Source organism: Macrotis lagotis, chromosome 6 (assembly GCF_037893015.1).
Source record: "Macrotis lagotis isolate mMagLag1 chromosome 6, bilby.v1.9.chrom.fasta, whole genome shotgun sequence".
NCBI lineage: Eukaryota > Metazoa > Chordata > Mammalia > Peramelemorphia > Peramelidae > Macrotis > Macrotis lagotis.
In genome coordinates, this window is record NC_133663.1 from 68,724,605 (window position 1) to 68,746,830 (window position 22,226).

General features: G+C 37.2%; 1 protein-coding gene across 6 annotated transcripts in view; it reads left to right on the top strand.

Moving 5' to 3' along the window:
- Positions 1-369: 369 nt before the first annotated feature.
- USP37 (ubiquitin specific peptidase 37) overlaps positions 370-22,226 on the top strand; it is a 77,631-nt gene continuing 55,774 nt past the window's right edge. The window contains exons 1-9 of one of the 6 annotated variants that reach the window (XM_074191366.1): positions 370-532; positions 5,298-5,393; positions 7,007-7,109; positions 8,960-9,072; positions 9,551-9,771; positions 13,102-13,273; positions 14,323-14,423; positions 16,056-16,237; positions 18,225-18,302. In XM_074191366.1, the coding sequence (XP_074047467.1) occupies positions 9,616-9,771; positions 13,102-13,273; positions 14,323-14,423; positions 16,056-16,237; positions 18,225-18,302 (689 nt within the window). In that variant the 5' untranslated portion in view covers positions 370-532; positions 5,298-5,393; positions 7,007-7,109; positions 8,960-9,072; positions 9,551-9,615. Of the gene's footprint in view, positions 533-1,167; positions 5,394-7,006; positions 7,110-8,959; positions 9,073-9,550; positions 9,772-13,101; positions 13,274-14,322; positions 14,424-16,055; positions 16,238-18,224; positions 18,303-22,226 lie in introns of those variants that run through there. The other 5 variants (XM_074191367.1, XM_074191364.1, XM_074191368.1 and 2 more) reach the window with 5 other exon arrangements.

Genomic DNA, 22,226 nt, shown 5'->3' on the forward strand with positions numbered 1-22,226 from the left:
ACCGCACGCGGCCCGCTCGGCCCCTCGCGGTCTCCGAGCGCGGGGCGGGCGGCCCAGAGCCGGCGACGGGGCCCGTCCCGCCTGCGGGGGGGCCGGAGAAGGGCGGGAAATAAACCGGGGCGAGCTACCTCGCCCTCACCCCCGCGCCCGATGGGCGAGGAGAGCGCATGCGTCAGGAGCCACGGAGTAGCGAGCGAGTCCCCGGAGGGCGGGGGGCGCCGCGTCGAGGTGCGCAGGCGCTCCCGGGAGAGGGGCGGCGGCGGGGGCGGGGTGAGGAGGGGCGGAAGGCCGTGCGTACGCACGCGCGCGCTGCGTCCGTCCGGCCCGGCTCGACCTGTTTCGGCACCGCGCGCCGAGCGTGCGTGCGTGCGTGCGTGCGTGCGTATGCGTGCGGTCCCGGTTCCCGCCATCAGCCGCCGGCCCTGACGGGGGGCAGAGCGCGCCAGCTCCTCCGCACCCGGCTCCCCCTCTCCCCTCCCCCTCCCGCGGCCCGACTCGGCTCCTCGGGGGGCCCCCGGACCTGCCGCTGCAGGTAAGGACGCCCCAGCCCGGCCCGCCCCCCTCCAGCCGCCCGCCCCGGGCCCCGGCCCCCGGCCCCGGCCGCTCGCCCTCGAGGGACCCTCGAGCCCCGGCGCCCCCCCCCCCCCCCGCACCGCCGGAGCCGAGGCGCCGCCCCCCGCCCTCGGCGCCCCGGGGCCGCCGCCTCCCCGCCCCCTCGGCCCGCTCCTCCGAAGCCCACTTGAACTTCAACTTGGCCCGGGTTCCCGCGGCTCCCGCGCTTCCCCCGCCCCCGCCGCCCCGCTCATTCATTCTCCGCGCCGCCTCCCCGCCCCCCAGCCCGGGCCCCGTAGCCCCGGGGCGGCCCAACGGCAGGGGTCGGGGGTCCCCGTAACCAGAAAAGAGCCCCGACGAGGCTCAATGGCGGAGACGCCGACCCTGCTCTTTGTCACATGCAGGTTGTGGAGGCGGACGGGAAACCGGCCCCGGGGTGCGGGCTGAGGGGGCCCCGGGCCCCGGGGTGCGGGCTGAGGGGGCGCCGGGCCCCGGGGTGCGGGCTGAGGGGGCGCCGGGGTGTGGGCTGAGGGGGCCCCGGGCCCGGGCCGCGCCCCGCGGCTCAGCCCCCAGCCCTGCCTCCTGCTCCTTGGAAGTTTTCTAGAAGGGATTCTTTTTTTCAAAGGGAAGTGAGTGTGTGTGTGTGAAAGAGGCGAGTTTACTTCTGTTTATGGGAGTGACATGCATCTTTGGTAATGAGTTAATTTACGGAACACTTAAGCAGGAGATTTTGAGTGTTTTTGGTTGAATGCTTATCTGATCCTTTCTTTGTAAAAAGAATAAGGCGAAACTGCTTGAAGAGGTGACAAGAGAATGACCACACTGGGTCAGATCCGTGGTTCATTACAGACCAGAATTCTGTCTCCAACCTTGCCTTGATATCTTTAAAAAGACAAGATAGATGTGAATACCTCCGTTAATCAACAAACACTTATTTAATAACAGGAAGTGCTGGGCACTGAGTATTCAAAGACAAAAATGCCTATCTTCCACTACCACGTAGACTTGTGCAAAATGAATGCAAGATAATTTGAGGGAAGAAGGTGAGGAGTGGGTGGGGGGAGATCAGGAAAGACTTCATGTAGGTAGTGGCATTTTAACTTTGAAGGAAAACTCAGGATTCCAAGAGACTTCAAAAACCTTCAGTTGACTTTTTCTTAGCTTTTTAGGGTTTTTTTTTTGGTTATTCTTTCTTTGGTATTTGAATTGCTTGCTGTTCTGAGGTAAAATTTATAGGACCTCTGAACTCCTTGTTTCCATTAACTCTGGAAAAACTTTATAGTTGGTTCTGACCCTGTACTTCCTTCTGGCTAGGACTCCCAGACCTGCCCACTTCTATTGGTATTGCTTTGTACATTTCTGGGTTGCCTCTTTTAATTGGGAAAGCTGTATTCTGCTTCTGATGCACAAGTAGCTGTTAGTGTTGAAGGATCTGAGTAGGAAAAGAGTTTCTTTTCTTAAGGATGCATGAATATTATGATTTTTTTCCTCCCATCATCTATGGACCTCAAGCAGTAGAAGCTATGATAATTTAACTGAACAGTGTTCGAGGTACAATTGAGTATTTTAGAAACATCAGCTCACTAATAATTTACTATTTAATAGCAGATTCTTTCCCCTTTTTCATAGCTTCCCAATAGATTCTGGAAGAAAAAGAGCAAAGAAGGTTCTGCTTTGGATTCCAAAGCTGTCATTTTACCTGGGTAAACTGTGATGTGTCATGCAAATAGAAGATGTTAATGTTATAGTTGGACAATATATAAGAAGTTCTGCCTAGCCTGGGGTCCCCATCAGTGCCTCAGTTTCCTCATAATTTTTTAATTTCATTTGATGGCTAAATGCTCTTATCTGTTGGAATCAGGGATATCTGGGTTCAAGGACTCCAGCCTCACTTTTTCCTCTGTGTGACCTTAAGCAAGTCATTTAACCTGCACTTAACTCCATTTCTTCAACTCTGAAGTGGGATTAATAGCAGCTCTTCCCTTGCAGGGCTGTGGTGAAGAGCAGTTGAGCTGATACTTGTAAAGTGCTAGCACAGAGTAGGGCTGTAGAGATATTCTCAGAAAAGCATTTGCAAAAGTTCAAGTTCTGTCTTGGTGTGAATGATGCTTCTCCTTAGTGTGTTAGCTTCTCCCTTCCCTTCTGCACAGTGAATTCAAAGCTTAGGAAAGACCTTTGATTTCTTTGATAGTGGAGAAGGGGTACAGAGAAGTGGTAAGCTTTTAATGTAGTAATTAGTTTGTGTTACAGACTTTACAAATATCTCATTTTGTCCTCACAACAACCCTCTGAATTAGGAAACTGAGTTGAGCAGTGTGCAGGGTCACACAGCTAGTGTCTTAAGACTGGATTTGAATTCTGGTCTTCTGGGGTCAGGTCTGACATTCCATCTCTACTTGCTTCTGGCACAGAGAACTCAATGAGGAGGATAGTTTCTTTTACCAATGCCCTGCTCCTTAAGTTCTCTTAGTTGCCTAGAGTACTTCTAGTTTAAGTCCCTTTTCCAAGATCTGAGGTTCTGATTTTTTATATGTGTTTGTTTAGGATGGCAGATGGGAAAAACACTAACTTTGGAGTTTAGAGACTGACATTCCAGTTTCAGTTCCAGCACATAATTGTGACTGTGGAGACATTATTCTCTGAGCCCTTGGGGGGGGGGGGGTCAGTGTGTCAGATGAGCATAGTAAGACTTGCATTATCTACTTCACAGGGTTGTTGAGAGAAAAGGACTTTGTAAACCTGAAAGTGCTGTTATATAAATGTGAGCTGCTATTGCACGTTTTGGACCCCAGGAACTTCTGAGTTCAAATTCTTCCTCAGACACATACTGTGTTTTACCCTAGGCAAGTTACTCAAATTGTCTTGGTGCTCCAGACCAGAGATGTCAAACACCACAATACTCATGGTGTGATCAGAACTAGATTAAAATACAATGGGAAACTATTTAATCACAAATAAAAATACAAAAAAAATAGATAGTACAAGATTTTAAAGCTAAGTATGTGACCCACAGGGATTCTTATGTTCAACTCAGTGATTCCTCATTTCTATTTGAGTTTGACACCACTGATCTAGAAAACTGTAAGTTGAGGATAAGGTGCTAGCTAACCTGTACTGGTAGAGAGAGTTTATTCACATGATAATTCCAAATACTATATACTAAATAAAATCACAGCCAGGCATTATCCCTTTCTTAGGAAATGGTTTCCTTATAAGGGCAGTGCATTTTTGAATGAATGTTGTACAGTAAGCATGAGTCTAGTCAGGAAGGGGTTGCAGTGAGTTAAAAAAAAGTTGTTTTAGATGCATTTTTATTTATGGTCATTTGTGTTTTTTAATTGTGAACACAGAAATGAAAAAACAGTTCTGTTAGGGTATTGGTTTTTTTGTTTGGTTTTTTTGTGAATTTGTTATGTGTTCAAATAATGGATAAGAATTTTGTCAGGTAAAGAGGACTCTGAAATGGGATCTTTTTGAAGGTTTTTGAACAGGAAAGTGACATCTCTTTACAAATATTAGTTATCTACTTGCACTATGAAGGACACAAAAGAAGTATGAGAAATATTTTCTTATCTTAGGATCCTAGCTTTAGAGGTCACCTGCTCCATCCTCATCTTTATATGATAGGTATGACAACCGAAAACAAGAACTTGAGTGACTTGCTGAAGATCACGAGTGTCAGAACCAGGATTGAACCTGAGTTTTCTGATGTCAAATTCAACGTCCTTCAGGAGATTAGATTTCATGTAGCTTCTTTGGAGCATATTCATGGACCTCTAAAGTCATCATAAAAATAGGGCTTTGTGAAGGTTGGTCTTAATGGTGGTATGCAAAATGTATTGGAGGCAAGGCAATATAACAAGAGACAAGGAGACCAGTTAATTTTTGCAGTGAGGAAATTAAAGGTATGATAAAAGTGACAAACTAGGGAAGGATTTAAATGACCTTTCAAAGGAAGGTTCAACTGCTTATAGCAGTTGAAGGATACTGACTCAAAAAAGGTATTATCATTGATAAAAGTAGTGTAATCAAGAGGAGGAAGGGAAGACATCACGTTTGAAAGATGATGATATAATGTCCAAGTAGAAATGTATTATGCAGTTGTGGTTATAATACTTAAGTTTTGGTGAGAGTTCAGGCTGAAACACAAATTTGCCAGAGCTTGGAGTTTACTTGGCTTTTGTCAGTTTGTATCAGTACAGCATTAAAATATTTTGGGGTGGGGTGGGGAATGCCTGGATTTTTTTAAAACTAAAGTCTAGTCAGGAAGGGGTTGCACTGAGTTAAAAAAAAAGTGATTTTAGAGGCATTTTTATTTATGGTCATTTGTGTTTTTAAATTGTGGACACAGAAATGGAAAAACAGTTCTGTTTAGAGTATTGGTGTGTATGTATTATGTATTATTATATATCAATGTTTTAAAAGACATCAAGAAAGAATGTAGTCTCTTTACTGTAATCTTAATTTCAAAGTGTAACAGAGACAAATAAACCCATAATCTATTATCAGAGTACATCTTGATTTAGAAGAGTCCTGATGTGCTTCATTTTGCTGTGTTTGAAAATTTCTGCCAGTCAGTTTTTTGTGAAATCATTTATGAATTGTATTTTTTTTTGGTGGGGGGGGTTAATGCTACTAAAAATACTAAAAAGATAATCTTTTGTTATACCAATGATCAGACTTTTTTTGTTTGAATTTTCATATATTGGATTTTCTTAAAGCAAGCACACCTGTATTTTCTTTAGCTGAGTTGATGTCTTCGGGAGGACTGGAATAGCTGCAGAATATGGGTAGTTCCCCAAGAAGAATTCTTTACCTATGGCACAAGCATCAAAATAAAGGTGAATTGTTATTAATTAGCTTTCATTAAAAAAATAAAAATCACTGAAATGTAAGTAAAATTTTCATTATTGTGTTTATGTTTGCAGTTTTGGAAGTTGACAATTTACAGCATTCTTAGTGCTGTTTGAGAAACTAGCAAATTTTGAAGTTTAATTAGATTTATACAAAGTATTTTACACAACTCAGTGTCCTCTTCAAAATTACATATGTGTGTGTGTATATATATATGTATACATATATACATATATATACATGTATATAGCTATGCCTAACCTAAAATATGAACCCCCAAATACAGAAAATAAAGGTACAGGGACATTTTTCTCAACAAATACAATAAAGCGCATCCAAAGTAAAACTGCAGTTTTTGAAGTGGGGTTTCATTTAGGGCAAAAAGAACTCTTTGAACATCTGTAAAGAGTAACAAATAGTTAAGGATATTCACAAGACCTGTGACTTAATTGATCTAAGGAACTCCTTGATGAGAATACTCACTACCCCTGTAAGTTAACACCTTTTCTGTAACTTCCAATCTTAGTGAGTTGCCTAATTTATAGTTTCCATGATTAATCAACCCTAGTATTGCCATGATAGAAATAATTAACATTGCACAATTCAAATAATCTTGTCCTCTAAAATTACAGTTGATGTAACTGCTCCCAGTTACATGTTGGGAAGGATCAGGCACCAAGTGAAGGGGGAGGATGAGTATGGATGGGTAAAAATGTGTAATTCTGGGACAGCCAGGTGGTGCAGTGGATAGAGCACCTGCCCTGGAGTCAGGATCAAATCCAGCCTCAGACACTTAATAATAACCTAGCTGTGTGACCTTGGGCATGTCAGTTAATCCAATTGCTTAAAAAAAAAAAAGACAACAACCCCCACCCCCTTCAAAGCCTAAATAGGCACTGTCAGAGGAGGTCATCTTCATATGAATATTATTTAATTGCACCTGTCAGTTAACTGAACTAATCTTTTTTTTATCAAGTATTCAAAAGAAGCAAAATGTTAACTAATAAAAAAAGATTACCCAATAGAATGAGCCCTGTCTTTGTAATTCAAAGACCAGCATTCAGATTCTTGTTCTGCCCTTAATTCTTGTACCCTTTTTCCATAGATCATTTCACCCCTCTGAAATGAAGTGAGGGGTTCAGACTAGGCAGTCTCTATAGCCTCTGCCAACTCACTGAATCTTATGGTATTATTCACAGGAGGGCCAAAAAGACTCATGTAGTGCTTCAGAAAGAATGCAGGGGGCAGAAAGGTAACATGACTAGTGATTCACCTGTCATAGTTCATATATGAACTGGCTCTTTATAGTTCTACCCTTCATTAAACAACTTTTTTTTTTAATTTGCTTCCTTCTGTTGGAAAAGGTTCTAGTGTCTATTGATGGTACCTTAGGTGTTTTGTTTTCCTCTTGAATTCAGGAACCTGAGCCTTAAAAATACTTAAGGGAAAGTGTAGGAGAAGTTTAACAAGTGGTCTAACTTTTAATATTATGTAGCTGTAAATTACATAGACCATTGTTTGGGGGATGTTTACTAACATCTTTGTTTTAAATGCTCCCCCATTACTACACAATAAATCTTTTGTGTTCTTCCTGATTTAGTCACTTCATAAATGATCTGTGTTCTAGTGAGTTTTCATCAGTAAGGAATGAAGTCAAATCTTGGCTGTTGAGAAATTTCAACAAGTACCTTGAGAAAGTCCAGGTTTGTACTTTGAAAGATGTATACTTGGTGAACATAACACTTGACCACGTATTGAGGATTTATCATTTCAGTATGTGCCTTTGTATACTTGGTCAGCATTCTAAAATATGTGAGAGTTATTGGGGGGAAAAATGCTTCAAGGACACATTGAAGTAATGTAACAGTGTCAATGTTTGAAAAGTAACAGTAGCAAACTTATTGCTGACATGAAATAAGGAGAGTTGCTATTTTAAACAAAAATGTCATCTTAACTAAGAAGACGATGATATGCTCTGGTGTTCTGCTGTAGCTTCCTATGCCCAGAAAATTATATGTCTAACTTAGAGCTTATACAGAGAAAAGTTAGAATTTTGTCTAATGCTTTTCATCTTCTTTGAGTGGTTTTGCCATTTTATTTTCTTCTCATAATCTTGCATGGTAGGTAGGGCAGGGAACAGTGATGCCTCATTTACTTAAGTCATTAGAAGGAGGTGTTCCAGTGATGATTGCAGATAACTGAAGCTTACTCTTTTTAAAGATACAAACTTCCCTTAAGGGGGACAGTTTTCTGTAGTGAATTACATGCTTCCCTGCTTTCTTAGATAATATCCACAACCTGATTTTATCTTTTCTGGATGACCTGGGGTCATCATGGATTTCAGTTATTCAGCTGTGCTCTAACATATTAATGCTTTCAGGGATTAATGAGAAATGGAAAAGTATCTGGTCCTAATCAAAAAGACCCTAGACTGCTGTGTTTGAAAACAAGAAAAAAAGTCAAAGGGGGCTGCTAGCCTGCTGTTGATAGGGTTTTTTTTGTTTCTTCTCTAGGCTGTCCACTCTGACCTGCTGCATGTTCTATTTTATCTTTTACACAGTGGGCCAAGTAGTTCTGCCTATTCCATGGGGTAAAAATGCATAGTTTGTTGGCAACGATTTCTTTTTATATCGTAACTATGCTCTAGAAGACTGGGTCAAACTCCAGTTAGCACAGGAGCCACAATAACTTCTTTTGAAATGTAATATTATCTGTTTTGTTTGTTTTTAAATTAATTTTGTCAAATAGTTCCCAGTTACTTTAATGTGGTTTGTGCCACACAAACTCAGGAGTGTTGTCCCTGCTCTAGATAGTTGATATCCACTGCAGTTTTAGGTGCTTAGTTTTCCCAAATTATCAGACCTGTGTCTTATTTTCTGCACTTCATTGCTACCCCAGTGTGATTCACATTAATCAGGAAAAAAGAATGAAATAGTTAATTGTTAACACCTCATGAAACTTTATTTGGACTACTTTGGTGAACATTCATCAATTTTTTGGGGAGGGGGTTGATTGAATTGAAAAAACAACCATTTTTAAGCAAGATTTCTAGTGATACATGAAAATAAAAAACTGCATCATTGTTGCTTTTTTCAGTTGTTTAGATATTTTGTAAAACAGTTTATATTTTGATTTCTGGTATTAGTTTGACTGTTTACTTGTTGACATTTAAATTTTGCTTTGAAAAGTTTTATATATCCAGCAGTTACAGGAAATAGAAGTACACTAATAAGAATCTGACTTTTTGGTAAGAATTTAAAAAGGCAAAAGGGTTATTTCTTTGAATAACAAAATTAAAAATAAATAGCTAGAAAATGTGTTATTTTATCAGAAATTTAATTCCCTGTTCCCAAATCACTATTACTAGTTAGAACAGGTCAAGTACGAGGATAAATGTTTAATAAATTTTGTTTGTTTTTGAGGGAGGGGAGGTTGAATGGTGATAGTAAATTTCATTTTCCCCATATGCTATGATGCTAGATGTTAGACTAACTTTATTATTAGAAATTTTTTCTTATTATTCTTCCTATATATATATTTGCTTATACTGCAGACTATTGGAAGTAATGACACTTGGCGGACATGCATTGTTATTTTGAGAGGAGTTATAAACAACTGAATAGAAAAATAATGGAATCATTTTGGTGGAAACACTATTTCTTTTTGGTAGGTGTTTGAAAGTCAAGACCTATTGCTGTTCATAAAGAATGGAATCAGTTCTTTAATGGTTAAAGTAGAGACTGATCCAAACTGTATTAGAATATTACTTTCAGAATGGCATCTTTGTAAGCTTGTTTTTAATTGGCATTTATTAAATAAAAGAAATATGGTGTGTATAAGGTACAATACAAACTTGAACACTTCCTTTCATTAGATTTGTCATTCGAATAAGGACACCACCACCAACACATAGGGTATATGTGCATGACTATAAGAAGCAGCTAGTGATATGTAACCGATTTTTTTTAAAAAATTTTGCTAGATTAATGATGCTTTTAGGGGAGATGTGTATATGACTAAAATTTGTGGTAAAGATTGGAAAAATATTATCAACTGAGATGATTATCGGCAAATAGGTTTCTATTAGTTTGATACATTTATCCATGATGAATTATAATTTTTGCCTTTTTTTTTCCTTCCTCAGAACCTTTCAGGTGAAGTTGTGATTTTCTCTTTAATTTGGGTAGAAGCAATTTATTTTTAAAAAGTATGACTCCTTTGAAGATACATGGTCCTATCCGAGTACGGAGCATTCAGACGGGGATTACAAAGTGGAAAGAAGGATCCTTTGAAATTGTGGAAAAAGAAAATAAAGTCAGCCTAGTGGTTCACTATAATGCTGGAGGAATTCCAAGGACATTTCAGGTATTCCCATTTTGAATTTGGAGTAGATTAATTAGTGCCTTTTAGTGAATAGTTGTTTTATGCCAGAGTTAAGTTTCATGTCAACTCCCTTGCTAGACTATTTGTTCTTGTTTCTTATTTCCAGTACACTAATCCTTTTGTATAAATGCATTGTAAATTATTCAAGAGCGTTGTTGGGTAGCCTGCAAAAGCAAGACAGTAAATACCATTATTTAAGGGGGGAAAAATAGGGCTTGAAGTTGATATCCAAATTATTTTCTGGACTTTTTAAGAGTTTGCTTTATTACTTTTAGTTTAGTACTTTTTTTTAGTTTAGTTTTTTCTTCGTATTTGATAGATTCCAAAATATTTTAGACTTCGTCATTTAAAAATACACAAATAATTTTTTTTTACAATTCCGCTAAAGGCAGACTATTTCACCTGTAAGGGTTTTCATTTCTACTTGTAATTTTAAAAATATATATTCAAACTTAACATTGTTTTAGAAATTCATTGTGTTCATTGATTTAGTGGTATTGGTGGTTATGTTGTACTAAAAGCTTTGTGTATCAAAGGGGCACTAATTGGGGTGAGTCAGTTTTAAAAGTCATGTTATATGATGTTTTCATACTTACATGATTTAATCTTAGTATTTACCACCATGTTCAAATCATGCAGAAGTATAGGCTTCATTCCACATATAAGTGTGTGAATATGATGTTCTGAAAAAGAGGACTACCATCGTATGTGCGTAGGGGAAGGTGGAGGAAAGTAATACAGCTTTATGTTTTAAGAGCTCAATTCAAATTTCCTTTGATCATATTTAGACAAAAGTGCTATCTTTCTAAAAATAACCTGTCTTTGCTTAAGAGTAGGAAAAGTACCCTTGAATTAACATAAGTCCTTTGCCAGCATAACACTGATAAAGTAATGGATGGAGGAGTTGTTATTGGTAACATAAGAAGGGGAATTAACACTAGCTGATGCTTCCATACACATTGCATTGAACGTCTCATAACAAAACAAATTAAGTACAGATTTGTGTCTGCCCTCTGTGCAGACTGGCACTGTCTGAAAAGATTTCATTCTGTGACTTTGGGCCCTAGGAACTTGATCTCAACTGGAAGCTATAGCCTCAGTTACTTTCCAGTTCCGGTGAAAGAAAAGTCCAGAACTGACTTGCTGAGAAGTTATTTAGGCTTCTGACAATTTTGTTCTGTATATCAGGAGGGCTCTATTATTATACCTATGTGGTCTTTTAATAGTTTGATTTCTGAGAGAAGCAGAATTTTCATTTTTTTGGCTTGTGTGCATGCTTAAAGAACTCAGTAATAATGTTCTGGGTTTAAAAGAGGTGGTATTCACTAGACTAATGTGATATGAGAATTTTTTTCTTCAGTCCTGGACCTACTCTTAATATTTCCAATTTTTAATTATTTTTTCAAATAAAGTTGCTTTACATATAGTAAATATGTTATTCTGATTAACATCATAAATTTGGATTTGCTCTGAAGTTTTAAAAAAGATGGAAATTTTAGTGAATAAGAATCTCTTAAGAAATGAATTAACTGACATATATTATTCATGCTTATCTAAAAATTGACAAAAGCCAGTTGGACGACCACCCTTTTTTTTTTTAATGAAATATTTTATTTCTTTTGTGATAACTCTAGGCATAAAGTTAAGTGACACCGGGAATTATTATCCTCAAATTGTAAACAGAAGAAATTACTGAATGAACATTTATAGCATCAAGGTGGAAAGAAGCTCAGGCTAGGACATTTGAAGCTGTGGAAGGAATTAACCTTATCCTGTAAAAGTAGCTAAGGGGGAAGGAAAGTTTCCATTCTTTTTTTTTTTATTTTTTTGTAAGGCAATGGGGTTAAGTGACTTGCCCAAGGCCACATAGCTAGGTAGCTATTAAGTGTCTGAGGTCAGATTTGAACTCAGGCACTCCTGACTCCAGGACTGGTGCTCTATCCACTGCGCCACCTAGCCACCCCATTTCTATTCTTTTTTTTATCAACTTCACAGCTTCAAGGCTTCGTTTTATTGAGGAAAAATAAGATGAGTTCTAAAAATGATGTGATCTAGAATACTTTAAAGTCTTACCTGTGACCAGGAGTTAAGGGGAGAATCCAACAGAAGCTGGGTTAGTTAACATGAATCATTTATTAGAGATAATTTAGGTATAAACCTAAGGATTGGATGGGTAACTTCATAAAATAGAGAAAACTTCTGCCAACCTAAGTCTATACAGAGTTTTGTTTTGTTTTGCAAGGCAATGGGGTTATTAAGTGGCTTGCCTAAGGCTGCACAGCTAGGTCATTATTTAAGTGTCTGAGGCTGGATTTGAATTCAGGTACTCCTGACTCCAAGGCTGGTGCTCTATCCACTATACCACCTAACCACCCATCTATGCAGTCTTTTTTTTTTTTTGCAAGGCAAATGGGGTTAAGTGACTTGCCCAAGGCCACACAGCTAGGTAATTATTAAGTGTCTGACACCGGATTTGAACCCAGGTATTCCTGATTCCAGGGCCAGTGCTTTATCCACCGCGCCACCTAGCCGCCCCTCTATACAGAGTCTTAAGAGAACTACCCGGAACACTGAAAAGCTGTTGTCTTGCCCAGTTATAGAGACAGGGCTTTTGAACCCAGGTCATCCTGGCTTTAAGACAAGTTTTCTGTGTAGTAACACTGTGCTGTCTTTCCATGGTCAACTTGGGCAGCAAAAATGACACATTTTTGTATGCCATAAAAATTGAAGGATTTTAGGAATAGTGATTGGTTATTTGTGGAAATTATAGTTTGGTAGAAAACCATGTCCTAGAGCAGTAGATGAGTACTGACCCTGGAGTTGGTATGACCTGAGTTCAAATTCAGCCTCAGATACTTGATACTTAACCAGCTGTGAGCAAACCACTTAGCCCCATTGTTCCACTAAAACAAAAGAAAACTATGTCTTTTTATGCTGTTTCTGATTAAGACTTACTATTTAAAATCTTTTTTTTTTGAAAAAATTAACATAACCAGATGTATTCATTCAGTTTTGTTAAATTGTTCACAATTCTGAAAATAAGGAGCTATTAGCCTTAATGGTAATTTAGATTTGGCAACAGAGCAAGATATTTTTAAAGAAACTTTTGTTACCATTTTTATAATTGTATTATTGCTTTCAGAAAAGTATTGATTTTATTGTAACAAGAAATAGAGAATGCAATCTTTATATTAGAGAAAACTAGATTTACCATGATAAAGGGAGGAAATGGTTATGAAGATAATAACCTTTGACTAGTTTTTTATCGACAATTTCACATTGATGATAATATCATTTCCCTTCTCCATTCAGCTAAGTCACAATATAAAGAATGTGGTTCTTCGACCTAATGGAGCAAAACAAAGTCGCCTGATTCTTACACTGCAGGATAATAGCTATTTGTCTATTGACAAAGTACCATGTAAGGATGCGGATGAAATGAGGCTGTTTCTGGATGCAGTCCATCAAAACAGACTCCATACAGGTAAGCGCTAATCATTCCAGACTGTGGGACTGGTTGATGCAAAAATTAGTTGAATGGGAAAAATGTTTACATTAAATAAGGGAAAAATCTTTTTATGTTGGTTCATCTGACAGGAAAAAAAAATCAATTTAGGTCAGGAGATTCAACTGAGACATTGCTTATTCTAAAATATAAAGTAATTGTAGTAATTAAGGAATTCCTTCAAAAGGTGTCTTATTTGGTTGGTACATAGTTTGACACTGATGATAAAACTTGTTACAGCTTAAAAGACAAAAATTAGTTAATAAATTGGAAGCTGGCCTTTAAAAAAAGGTGTAAAAAGGGAACTCTTCAGTTCTAAACAAACATATAGAAGAATTCCCCCTACTTGTCATACCCATTGTTTCACAAGTTCATTTTTTTTAAATTACTGTAATTCCCCCCGCCCACAGAAACAGTGTCATAAATTGTGGAAAGGTTCACAATGCTAACTCACAAGCCACTTAAAAGTTATAACATACTTGGATTTTAGTACTAACGTAAGCATACACTGTTACTTTTCAGCTGATAGCTGATTCATTATGGATTCTTGTGGAGCAGATTCCCTCTCTATAACTTCATTTTGTGTAAGAGCATGTTTTGCAGTTAGGTGAGGAGGCATGCCCATATTATCTTGACTTCTGCATCCTGGGCAACAGACTGTCTTGTTAAGTGGGAGAGAAATAAAGATAAATTCAGTGCTCTGTCTACTACACTACTATCTTGTCTTAACTGAAATTACTATCTAGATTCTGGTTCCTAAAATGGATAGCTTAGTTTAATTTTAGGGCAGTATGTTCTTCCTTATGTATATTCTCTGGCTTTAACCTGAGTTTCCTTAATTAGTATGTAATTATATAGCACCTATTTCAAAAAAACTTTGTATCAAAAGTATTTATCAGTAATAAATATTTTGGCTATCTTCTATACCTTTGCTTTCCCTTCCCTTCTTTACCCAAATATATATAAAAATACCAGTAATCATCTCTTTGTAAAAAGTTAGTGATTTGGGGGTGTGCCTTTGTCATTAGCCATGAAACCTTCCCAGGGGTCTGGTAGCTTTGGCGGAGTTCTCGGGAGCAGGACTTCACAGAAGGAAATCAACAGGCAGTTCTCTTACATAGAAAATCAGGTATGTTAAACTCTATTTTAAAGTATTGAAATCTGATAATTAACAACTGAGGATTTATCATTTCTCAGCGTTTTTAAAGTTAGTTGAAGGAGATTTCATTTCTATAGTAAAGCCTTATATCATAACTCTCCTTTTAGGCACCCATTTATCTGTATTTAAACCATTTTTGTACATGACTTTTTAGAAATTTATCACACATTTCACTACCAAAATAAGCAGAATATACAATGAGTATTTTCTTAGTGAGAAATAATGATTAGGGGCGGCTAGGTGGTGCAGTGAACAGAGCACCGGCCCTGGAGTCAGGAGTACTTGAGTTCAAATCCAGCCTCAAACACTTAATAATTACCTAGCTGTGTGGCCTTGGGCAAGCCACTTAACCCCATTGCCTTGTAAAAACTTAAAAAAAAAAAGAAGAAAAATAATCATAATGATACTGATTATGAATCAGCACTGTTATGATCATTTTTTACTGTGTTCTATTTTAATGCAATAATGGTTTCAAAATTTAATCATACAGAACCGCTTTAGGCCAAATATTGTTAGATTATTTTGTTTTTCATATTTGCCTCTTTTGACTGACAGATTATTCTCTCCCTTCTTGCTGATGTATCAGTATACTTTCCTTTAGCAGCCTCTATCTTTCCTTCTGATTTATCATCAACAATCTTAACTGAGATACCAGACCATTGAGTTTATCAAAAGTTAAAGTAAATCGATTCTGAATGAGGGTCTGAGAGGCTTTCCTACAAATGTAAAGTACGTTAGTTTATTTTGGGTTTGAAGTTTTTTTTTTTTTTTTTTTTGCCAATTTTCTGGTGTTTTCCCCTGCCCACCACCATAATGGATATGATTTGATGAGTGAGTGACTTCTAGGAAAGTAATATACCTTGTAATTGATCAAAAACTATTTGTAGCATATACTGTCCTATATATAGTTTAGCTACTTAATCTATTAGAAATTGGTCTTTGTTATATTAAGTATAGATAATATTTTCAGATAAATTCATTGTCTTTTTTAATGTATTCACAGGTTAATATGAGAATGTAGTTTTCCACAGAAGATAGGCAATTGTTCTTCCTGGAGAGGTCTCATACTTAGTGTTTGAGAAGAGTATCTCTTCTAGCTGTTTGCCCAACTACTATGTTATACCAGTTAGTTTTTCTTTGGTTATTTCAATTCTGGCTTCTCCTGTACACAGCATTGGTGCTATTTCTGCCAGTGTGCCCTGTGCTCTTCACCCATTTCCCATGTGATTGTCTCCTTTCTTATTCTCTTCAGAATCAGGATTCTGCCTCAGGTATTATTGGATTCTTTGTCAAACAAATTGGCCAGTATCACTTTTTCTCTAATCTTTGTTGATCTCCTTTTTCATTCTCTTAGTCAACTGTATTTTTTCAAAGGTCTACTTCTTTATCCTCTTCATCCAAACCTTTCACTTGTCTTCTTTGGTTAGTGATTGTTCCATATCTTTCGTTCTCCTCCCCCTCAACATGTCTCTTGGAAATTTAGAGATTTACAAGCATATTGAAGAAAAAGAATTGAAAATTTGGTCCTTAAGCATCTTTGTTATATTTATATTATTTATATTTGGATTTTAATATGAATTGCTTCTCCTTTTTAACTTTTAGACTCCTTCGAAAAAAGCAAGTTTGGAATCCAAAGATGATACTACATTTCGAAAAGTTCTTGGTAATCCAGGCAGAGGATCCATGAAGACCCCAACAGGAAGTGTTATGACTGGGACCCGAGTAAATACCCCTCTGACTTCTACTTCATCAACACCTTTAAGAACAGGATTATTAGAAAATCGGTATGAAGGCTATTTTCTTTGACAGTCATCAACTTCATATATTTACAAATGTTTCATTCAGTTTTTAAAAACTATTTTAACTGTTCCAAAGTTGACATAATCCTCAAGGAAGACTAATGTTTTGAGAAGGATATTGAAAGAGAGGGGAAAGTTCAGTGTGTACTAGTGTAGTCTATGTGTGAAATAATGTAGAAAGTTTATTTTTGGTATGCAGTTTGAATATTTTGCCTTGATTTAATTTAATTTAATGTGTGTGTGTGTGTGTGTGTGTGTGTGTGTGCAAAACAGAGAATCGGGTACTGTTGATAACAAAAGGGGCTTTTTAAAAACTGCTTTAAGAAAAGGTAGGGGATTAAAGAAAAGTCTAGGACTACTATTTGAGATGTAAAGGATGATAAGCAAGCAGGCAGAAATACTTAATTCTTTGTTTTCTCTCAAAGATGAAGAATCATCTTTGGATTATAAAGGACAGAAGAAAAATACTTTAATAAAGAACTGAAATTCAAGATAAGTAAAGTTATAAGGAGAGTACATAGCTGTTCTAGGTGAATTCAAATCTAGAGACATGGAATAACTGATTAGAGTATTTGCTAAGACACTATCATTGATACATAAAAGATCATGAAGAAGGGGAAAAGTGTTGAAGGATTTAAAAGAATAACTATCTTGGATTTTTTGGGGGGCGGGTTAGTATCTTGGGTTTTTTTAAGGGAAGATATTAACATCTGCAAACTCTAGACCAGTAAGTTTGATTTATATTTCTAGCAAACTTCTAGAGGTGGGAACATCTAGAAAGGGAAAGAGCAGATTGGTAATTCCAAGATAATTCATTCATTTCCTCCCCCCCCCACTAGATTAGTAGATTTAGGGAATATAAAAACATAATTTGCCTGGATTTCAACAAAGCATATAACAAAATCCTATACTGTCTTTGTGGATAACATGGAATAATATGGACTTAATGTAGTGTAATTTGGTAGATTCAGAGCTAATTAAAGAGTTGGTCTCAGAGAGTAGTGACTATTGAGTTGATGTCAACTTTAGTGATAGGTCTTTATTAGAGCACTTCAAGGATCCGTCTTTGGACCACTGCTGTTTAACATTTTATCATGACTTGAATGAAGGTAGAAAGCAGGAATAGACAAATACATTGGATCATAATGTCAGAATCCAGATAGATGTCTTATAGGCAGGAATGGTGGCCTGAATCTAAGAGGAAATTTAATAGAGGTAAGTATAAAATCTTATACTCAGTTAAAAAAAAAACAACTATCCACCACCTTCACAAGTACCAGATCACTGATTTATAGCTAACTAGCCAATAATCACATGAAAAAAACCCAGACTTTTAATGGCCTACAAATTCTGTTTGACTCAGTTGTATGATTTGGCAACCAGAAAAGATAACATGATCAGAGGCTCTTTTAAGATACTCATAGTATCTAGTGTAATGGTTATGTTGTCTCTGATTAGAGAATAGAGCCCTCAGATTGATTCTGTGACCTCATTTTAGAAGCACCTTAACTGCTAGAGAGCCTTCAGAGGAGGCAGCCAAAAAACTGAGACTAGGCACCATTCTACATGAATATTTCAAGAAAGAGCAAAGTACTTTTGACTTGGAGAAGTGCAGAAAGATATGTTGACTGTCTTCAAGTATTCCAGTGGTTGTCCCATAGAGCAGGGATTAGGTTTGTTTTGCTGATGCTCAGAGGACAAACCTGGGAACCATGGATGAAAGTCATAGGTGCTGATATCGGGGCTTCTGACAAAGGTTGGCCAAACAGGAGCTGGAATGGTCTGGAGGTGATTCTGGCATAGGCTAAGTGCAGTGACCTCTGTGGTCCTCCCAACTCTTTGAGAGTTTGTATGAATGGTAAATGTCATGATCACAGGGACTATCCTTGAGGCTATTAGGAAGTATGGTTTTGATGGTAGACAATACATTTGTGTCTTGATTTTTAGACTATCTATTCTTTGTATTCTGTAGGAATGAAAAGAGAAAAAGATTGCTATCAGCAGGGTCAGAGATGAATGAAGATTACCCTAAGGAAAATGACTCATCGTCGTAAGTTGCCATGAAAGCCTTTGTGGTATGACAGTGTTTTCCCCAATAGTTGGATCCACCAGGGAATGTAGTACAGATGGTTAGAGAACTTAATCGATTATTAAGTGATGGAATTAAACTGGATGCGATCTGAAAAGAATGCTGTGTCAATTTTTGCCCTCTTATTTTGCCAATGTTTATTTTTTAGAGCCAGGAGAGAAGGAGCACAGGTGTAATGGAGTAGAGAGAACATTGGATTAGGAACTGGAGTACCAGGCTTCAAATCTAGGGTCTTTTGATAATTCCTTATGTTCACCTTGATCAAGTCATTTGATCTCTAGCTGGGTCTCAGTTTCCTCAGTTGTAAAATAGGGAGTTGGATTCCAAATAACCTTTGCAATGGTTAATAATAAGCAAAGAAGAAAAGGGAGGTAGGAAGATGGAATGTTATTATTTAACCTCTATGAAAATTTTGTTACCATTTAGTAAGTCAGATTCGTACAGTATAAGGAGATTTTAGACAGAATTCATAATTTTTCACATGGTATCATGCAATCAATAAGCAGCATTAAGCATCTATTATATACCTGGCACTGGAGATAAAAGTATAAAGAAAAAACAGGATTTATTCATAAAAATCTTGCATATAGAATGTATAAATATATAAATAAATAAAGAATAAGCACAGAGTAGTTAAACTCATGGTAACTTGAGAGGGAGATTAGTATTAATTTGGAGCTAGGAGATCAGGGAAGATTCCATGGAATTTGAGTAGCTTTTTAAAGGAAGAGGGGAAATTTTGTGTCACAAAAAAGAGGTGGTGAATACTTAGGGTAAGGAAGAAACAGCCAATTCAGCTGGATCAGAGTAGACAGGAGGAGGAGTAATGTTGAATAAATTATCCTGAAAAGATAAATTGGGGGGTGTCAAGGGTTTTATAAACCAAATGAAGTTATATTTTAACTTAGAAGCAAAAAAGAGTCACTGGAGTTGAGAAGTGACAGTTTATATACTTAGTCATTTTGGCAGCAGGTAGTAGAATGGGCTGAGTGACTTGAAAGAGGAAAACCAATTAGTTCCAAGGTGATGCTGATGGGAATAAGTAAAGTAGTCTCATATGAGAATCTTGTTGTTTAATTGTCTCACTTGTGTTTAACTTTTTGTGACCCTCATTTAGGATTTTCTTGGCAAAAACGCTAGAATTTCCTTTCCCAGCTCATTTTACAGTTGAGGAAACTGAGGCAAACAGGGTTAAGTGGCTTGAACAGCTAGTATCTGAAGCCACATTTGAACTCAGGAGAGAAGTGTTCTTGAATCTAGGCCCAACATTCTGTCCACTATGGCACCATCTAGTCGCCATTCAACAATTTAGCAGTGATAACAAAAGATGGGAATAATAAATGTTGGAGGGTTTAGGAAAAGAAAGGCACACTAATACATTTTTAGTACAGTTGTAAATTGTTCCAGTATTTCTGGAAAACAATTTGAAATTCTGATTACTGGGTGATTAAAGCATCCATATCCTTTAATTCTTAGATCTCGCTGAGGCTTTGGCCCTAAGATCAAAGATAGAAAGAAGGGTCTTACATAATAAAGGTCTCTAATTTCTTTCTACCTCCACATAGAACCTTATAATAAAGAGAAATAAGCAGAATAAATTACCACAACAATTCTGACATTCTATAACTATATACCTTACCTCTACACAGAAGAATATTGTTTCATTATCAGTCCTCAGGAACCAAACTTTGTGAACTGGCAAATCTTTTTTTTTTTTTGATTGAGATTTTATTTTATTTTTCCAATTACATGTTATGAAAGTTTTCCAACATTCATCCACTTTCATGTTTATAAGTTACACAGCTTTCTTCCTCCCTTCCCACCCCTTTCCCCACAGTAGTGAACAATCTAGTAAATGTTGTACATGTTCATTTGTGTTCAGTGTGTTCACATATTAATCATTTTGTATATGAAGAATTAGGACTAAAGGAAAAGAAAGAAAACCATGAAGTTGGAAGGAAAAAATATAAACAAAATTTTTAAAAAGTGAACTTAGTATTCGTTCAGATTCTGTGGTTTTGTATTGTTTTGTTTTTTCCCCTCTGGATATGTCCCTAGGGTTGTTTTAGATCTCTGATCAGCTGAGAGGAGCTGCATCCATCTTAGTTGATCAATTTGCATTGTTGTTGTTAATGTGTACAATTGAACTGGCAAATCTTGAAAGAAGAATTGTCTCCAATCACGTGGAAAAATGTTTAGAGAAATGAAAGTTAAAACTACTTAGGTTCTTCTCTAATGAACTAAGATAATAAAACATTAAAACTCAATGCTGTCTTGTAGCTGTGGTTAAAAAAAATGTATAACTGGGACAGCTAGGTGGCATAGTGGGTAGAGCACTGACTCTGGAGTCAGGAGGACCTGAGTTCAAATCCAGCCTCAGACACTTAATAATTGCCTATCTGTGTGACCTTGGGCAAGTCACTTAATTCCATTGCCTTAAATAAAATTTTTAAAAAAGTATAACTTTTGGCATGGCAGTGCAAAACGTGGCCCACATAATGCCCACAGTACAATTTTATGCAACCCCCTGTGGGTTTATTAAATGCTTTAGTAAACGAAGCTGAGCTATCGCAGAGCTTTCATTAAAATGGTAAATCAAATATATTGTCTACTGTTTCAATTAAAAACTTTTAAAAGTAGGTTGATAGGCCTGGCTTATCCAAGTTTTGTGAAGCAATATAGAATTATAAATTATGTAAACAATGAATTTATAAATTATAAATAAGAGTTGCAAAATGTATTTATTGCATTTGATTCGATGGTGGTTTTTTGTTTGCTTTTGCAAGGCATTGAGGTCAAGTGACTTGCCTAAGGTCACACAGCTAATTAATTAAAGTACCTGAGGCCAAATTTGAACTTAAGTCCTCCTGACTCCAGGACTGGTCCTATTTCTCTACTCTGGCACCTGGCTACCCCAATCCTATTTTTCATGAAACAAAAAGGCAATACTGTTTTTTCATAAGTCAAAAGTATCAATATTTCATTTTTCAAAACAGTTAACATTTAAAAATTTTAAATTATCAAACATTTTTTCATACCACTTCTGAAAAAAACAAACTCTTCTATCAAATAAACATAGTAGGGTAAAATAAACTCCCACTTTGGCATTTTTCAAAAATGTTTTTCTCATCTTGCTTTTATTCTGTCAACCCATAATGACATCATTGGTCCTCTGGAATCATGGTTGATTTTTTTTTTTTGCATCAATCTGAATTTTTAAATCATTTAGAATTGTTCATTTAATTACAATATTGATATTATAGTATAAAGCTTTGAGGTTCTGCTTGCTTCACTCCTAGCATCACCATTTATTTATTGATTGATTGATTGGTTTGGTTTGGGGGGGGGGGGTGTTGTTTGGTGTTTTTTTTTTTTTGGAAGGCAGACTTGCCCAAGGCCACACAGCTAGGTAATTAAGTGTCTGAGGGTGGATTTGAATTCAGGTACTTCTGATTCTAGGGCTGTGCTCTATCCACTGCGCCACCTAGCTGCCCCACTATCACTATTTATAACATAAAACTAGAACTAAACTACTTTTTGGTGACTGGAAAATATTTGAGCATATTTTTAGTATAGATGAGTGTAATGGAATGTTATTGCGTCGTAAGAACCAGTGATCATGAAGAATTCAGAAAAAATAGGTAAAAACATATGAAGTGATATAGAATCAGGAAAGAACCAAAAGTATGATATATTTACTTTGACTTCATCTGTCTAGTTAAAGACAGTAACTGGAGCAAATTCAGAAAAGATCAAAAAAGATGAAGGAAACAAAAGCTAGTTAAGATATAAGAAAATATTAAAAAACTAAGCCTAAATAGTTGTCTCCCTCCTATCTTGCACTGCCCAATTTAATATAATTTATAATATAATTTAATATAATAA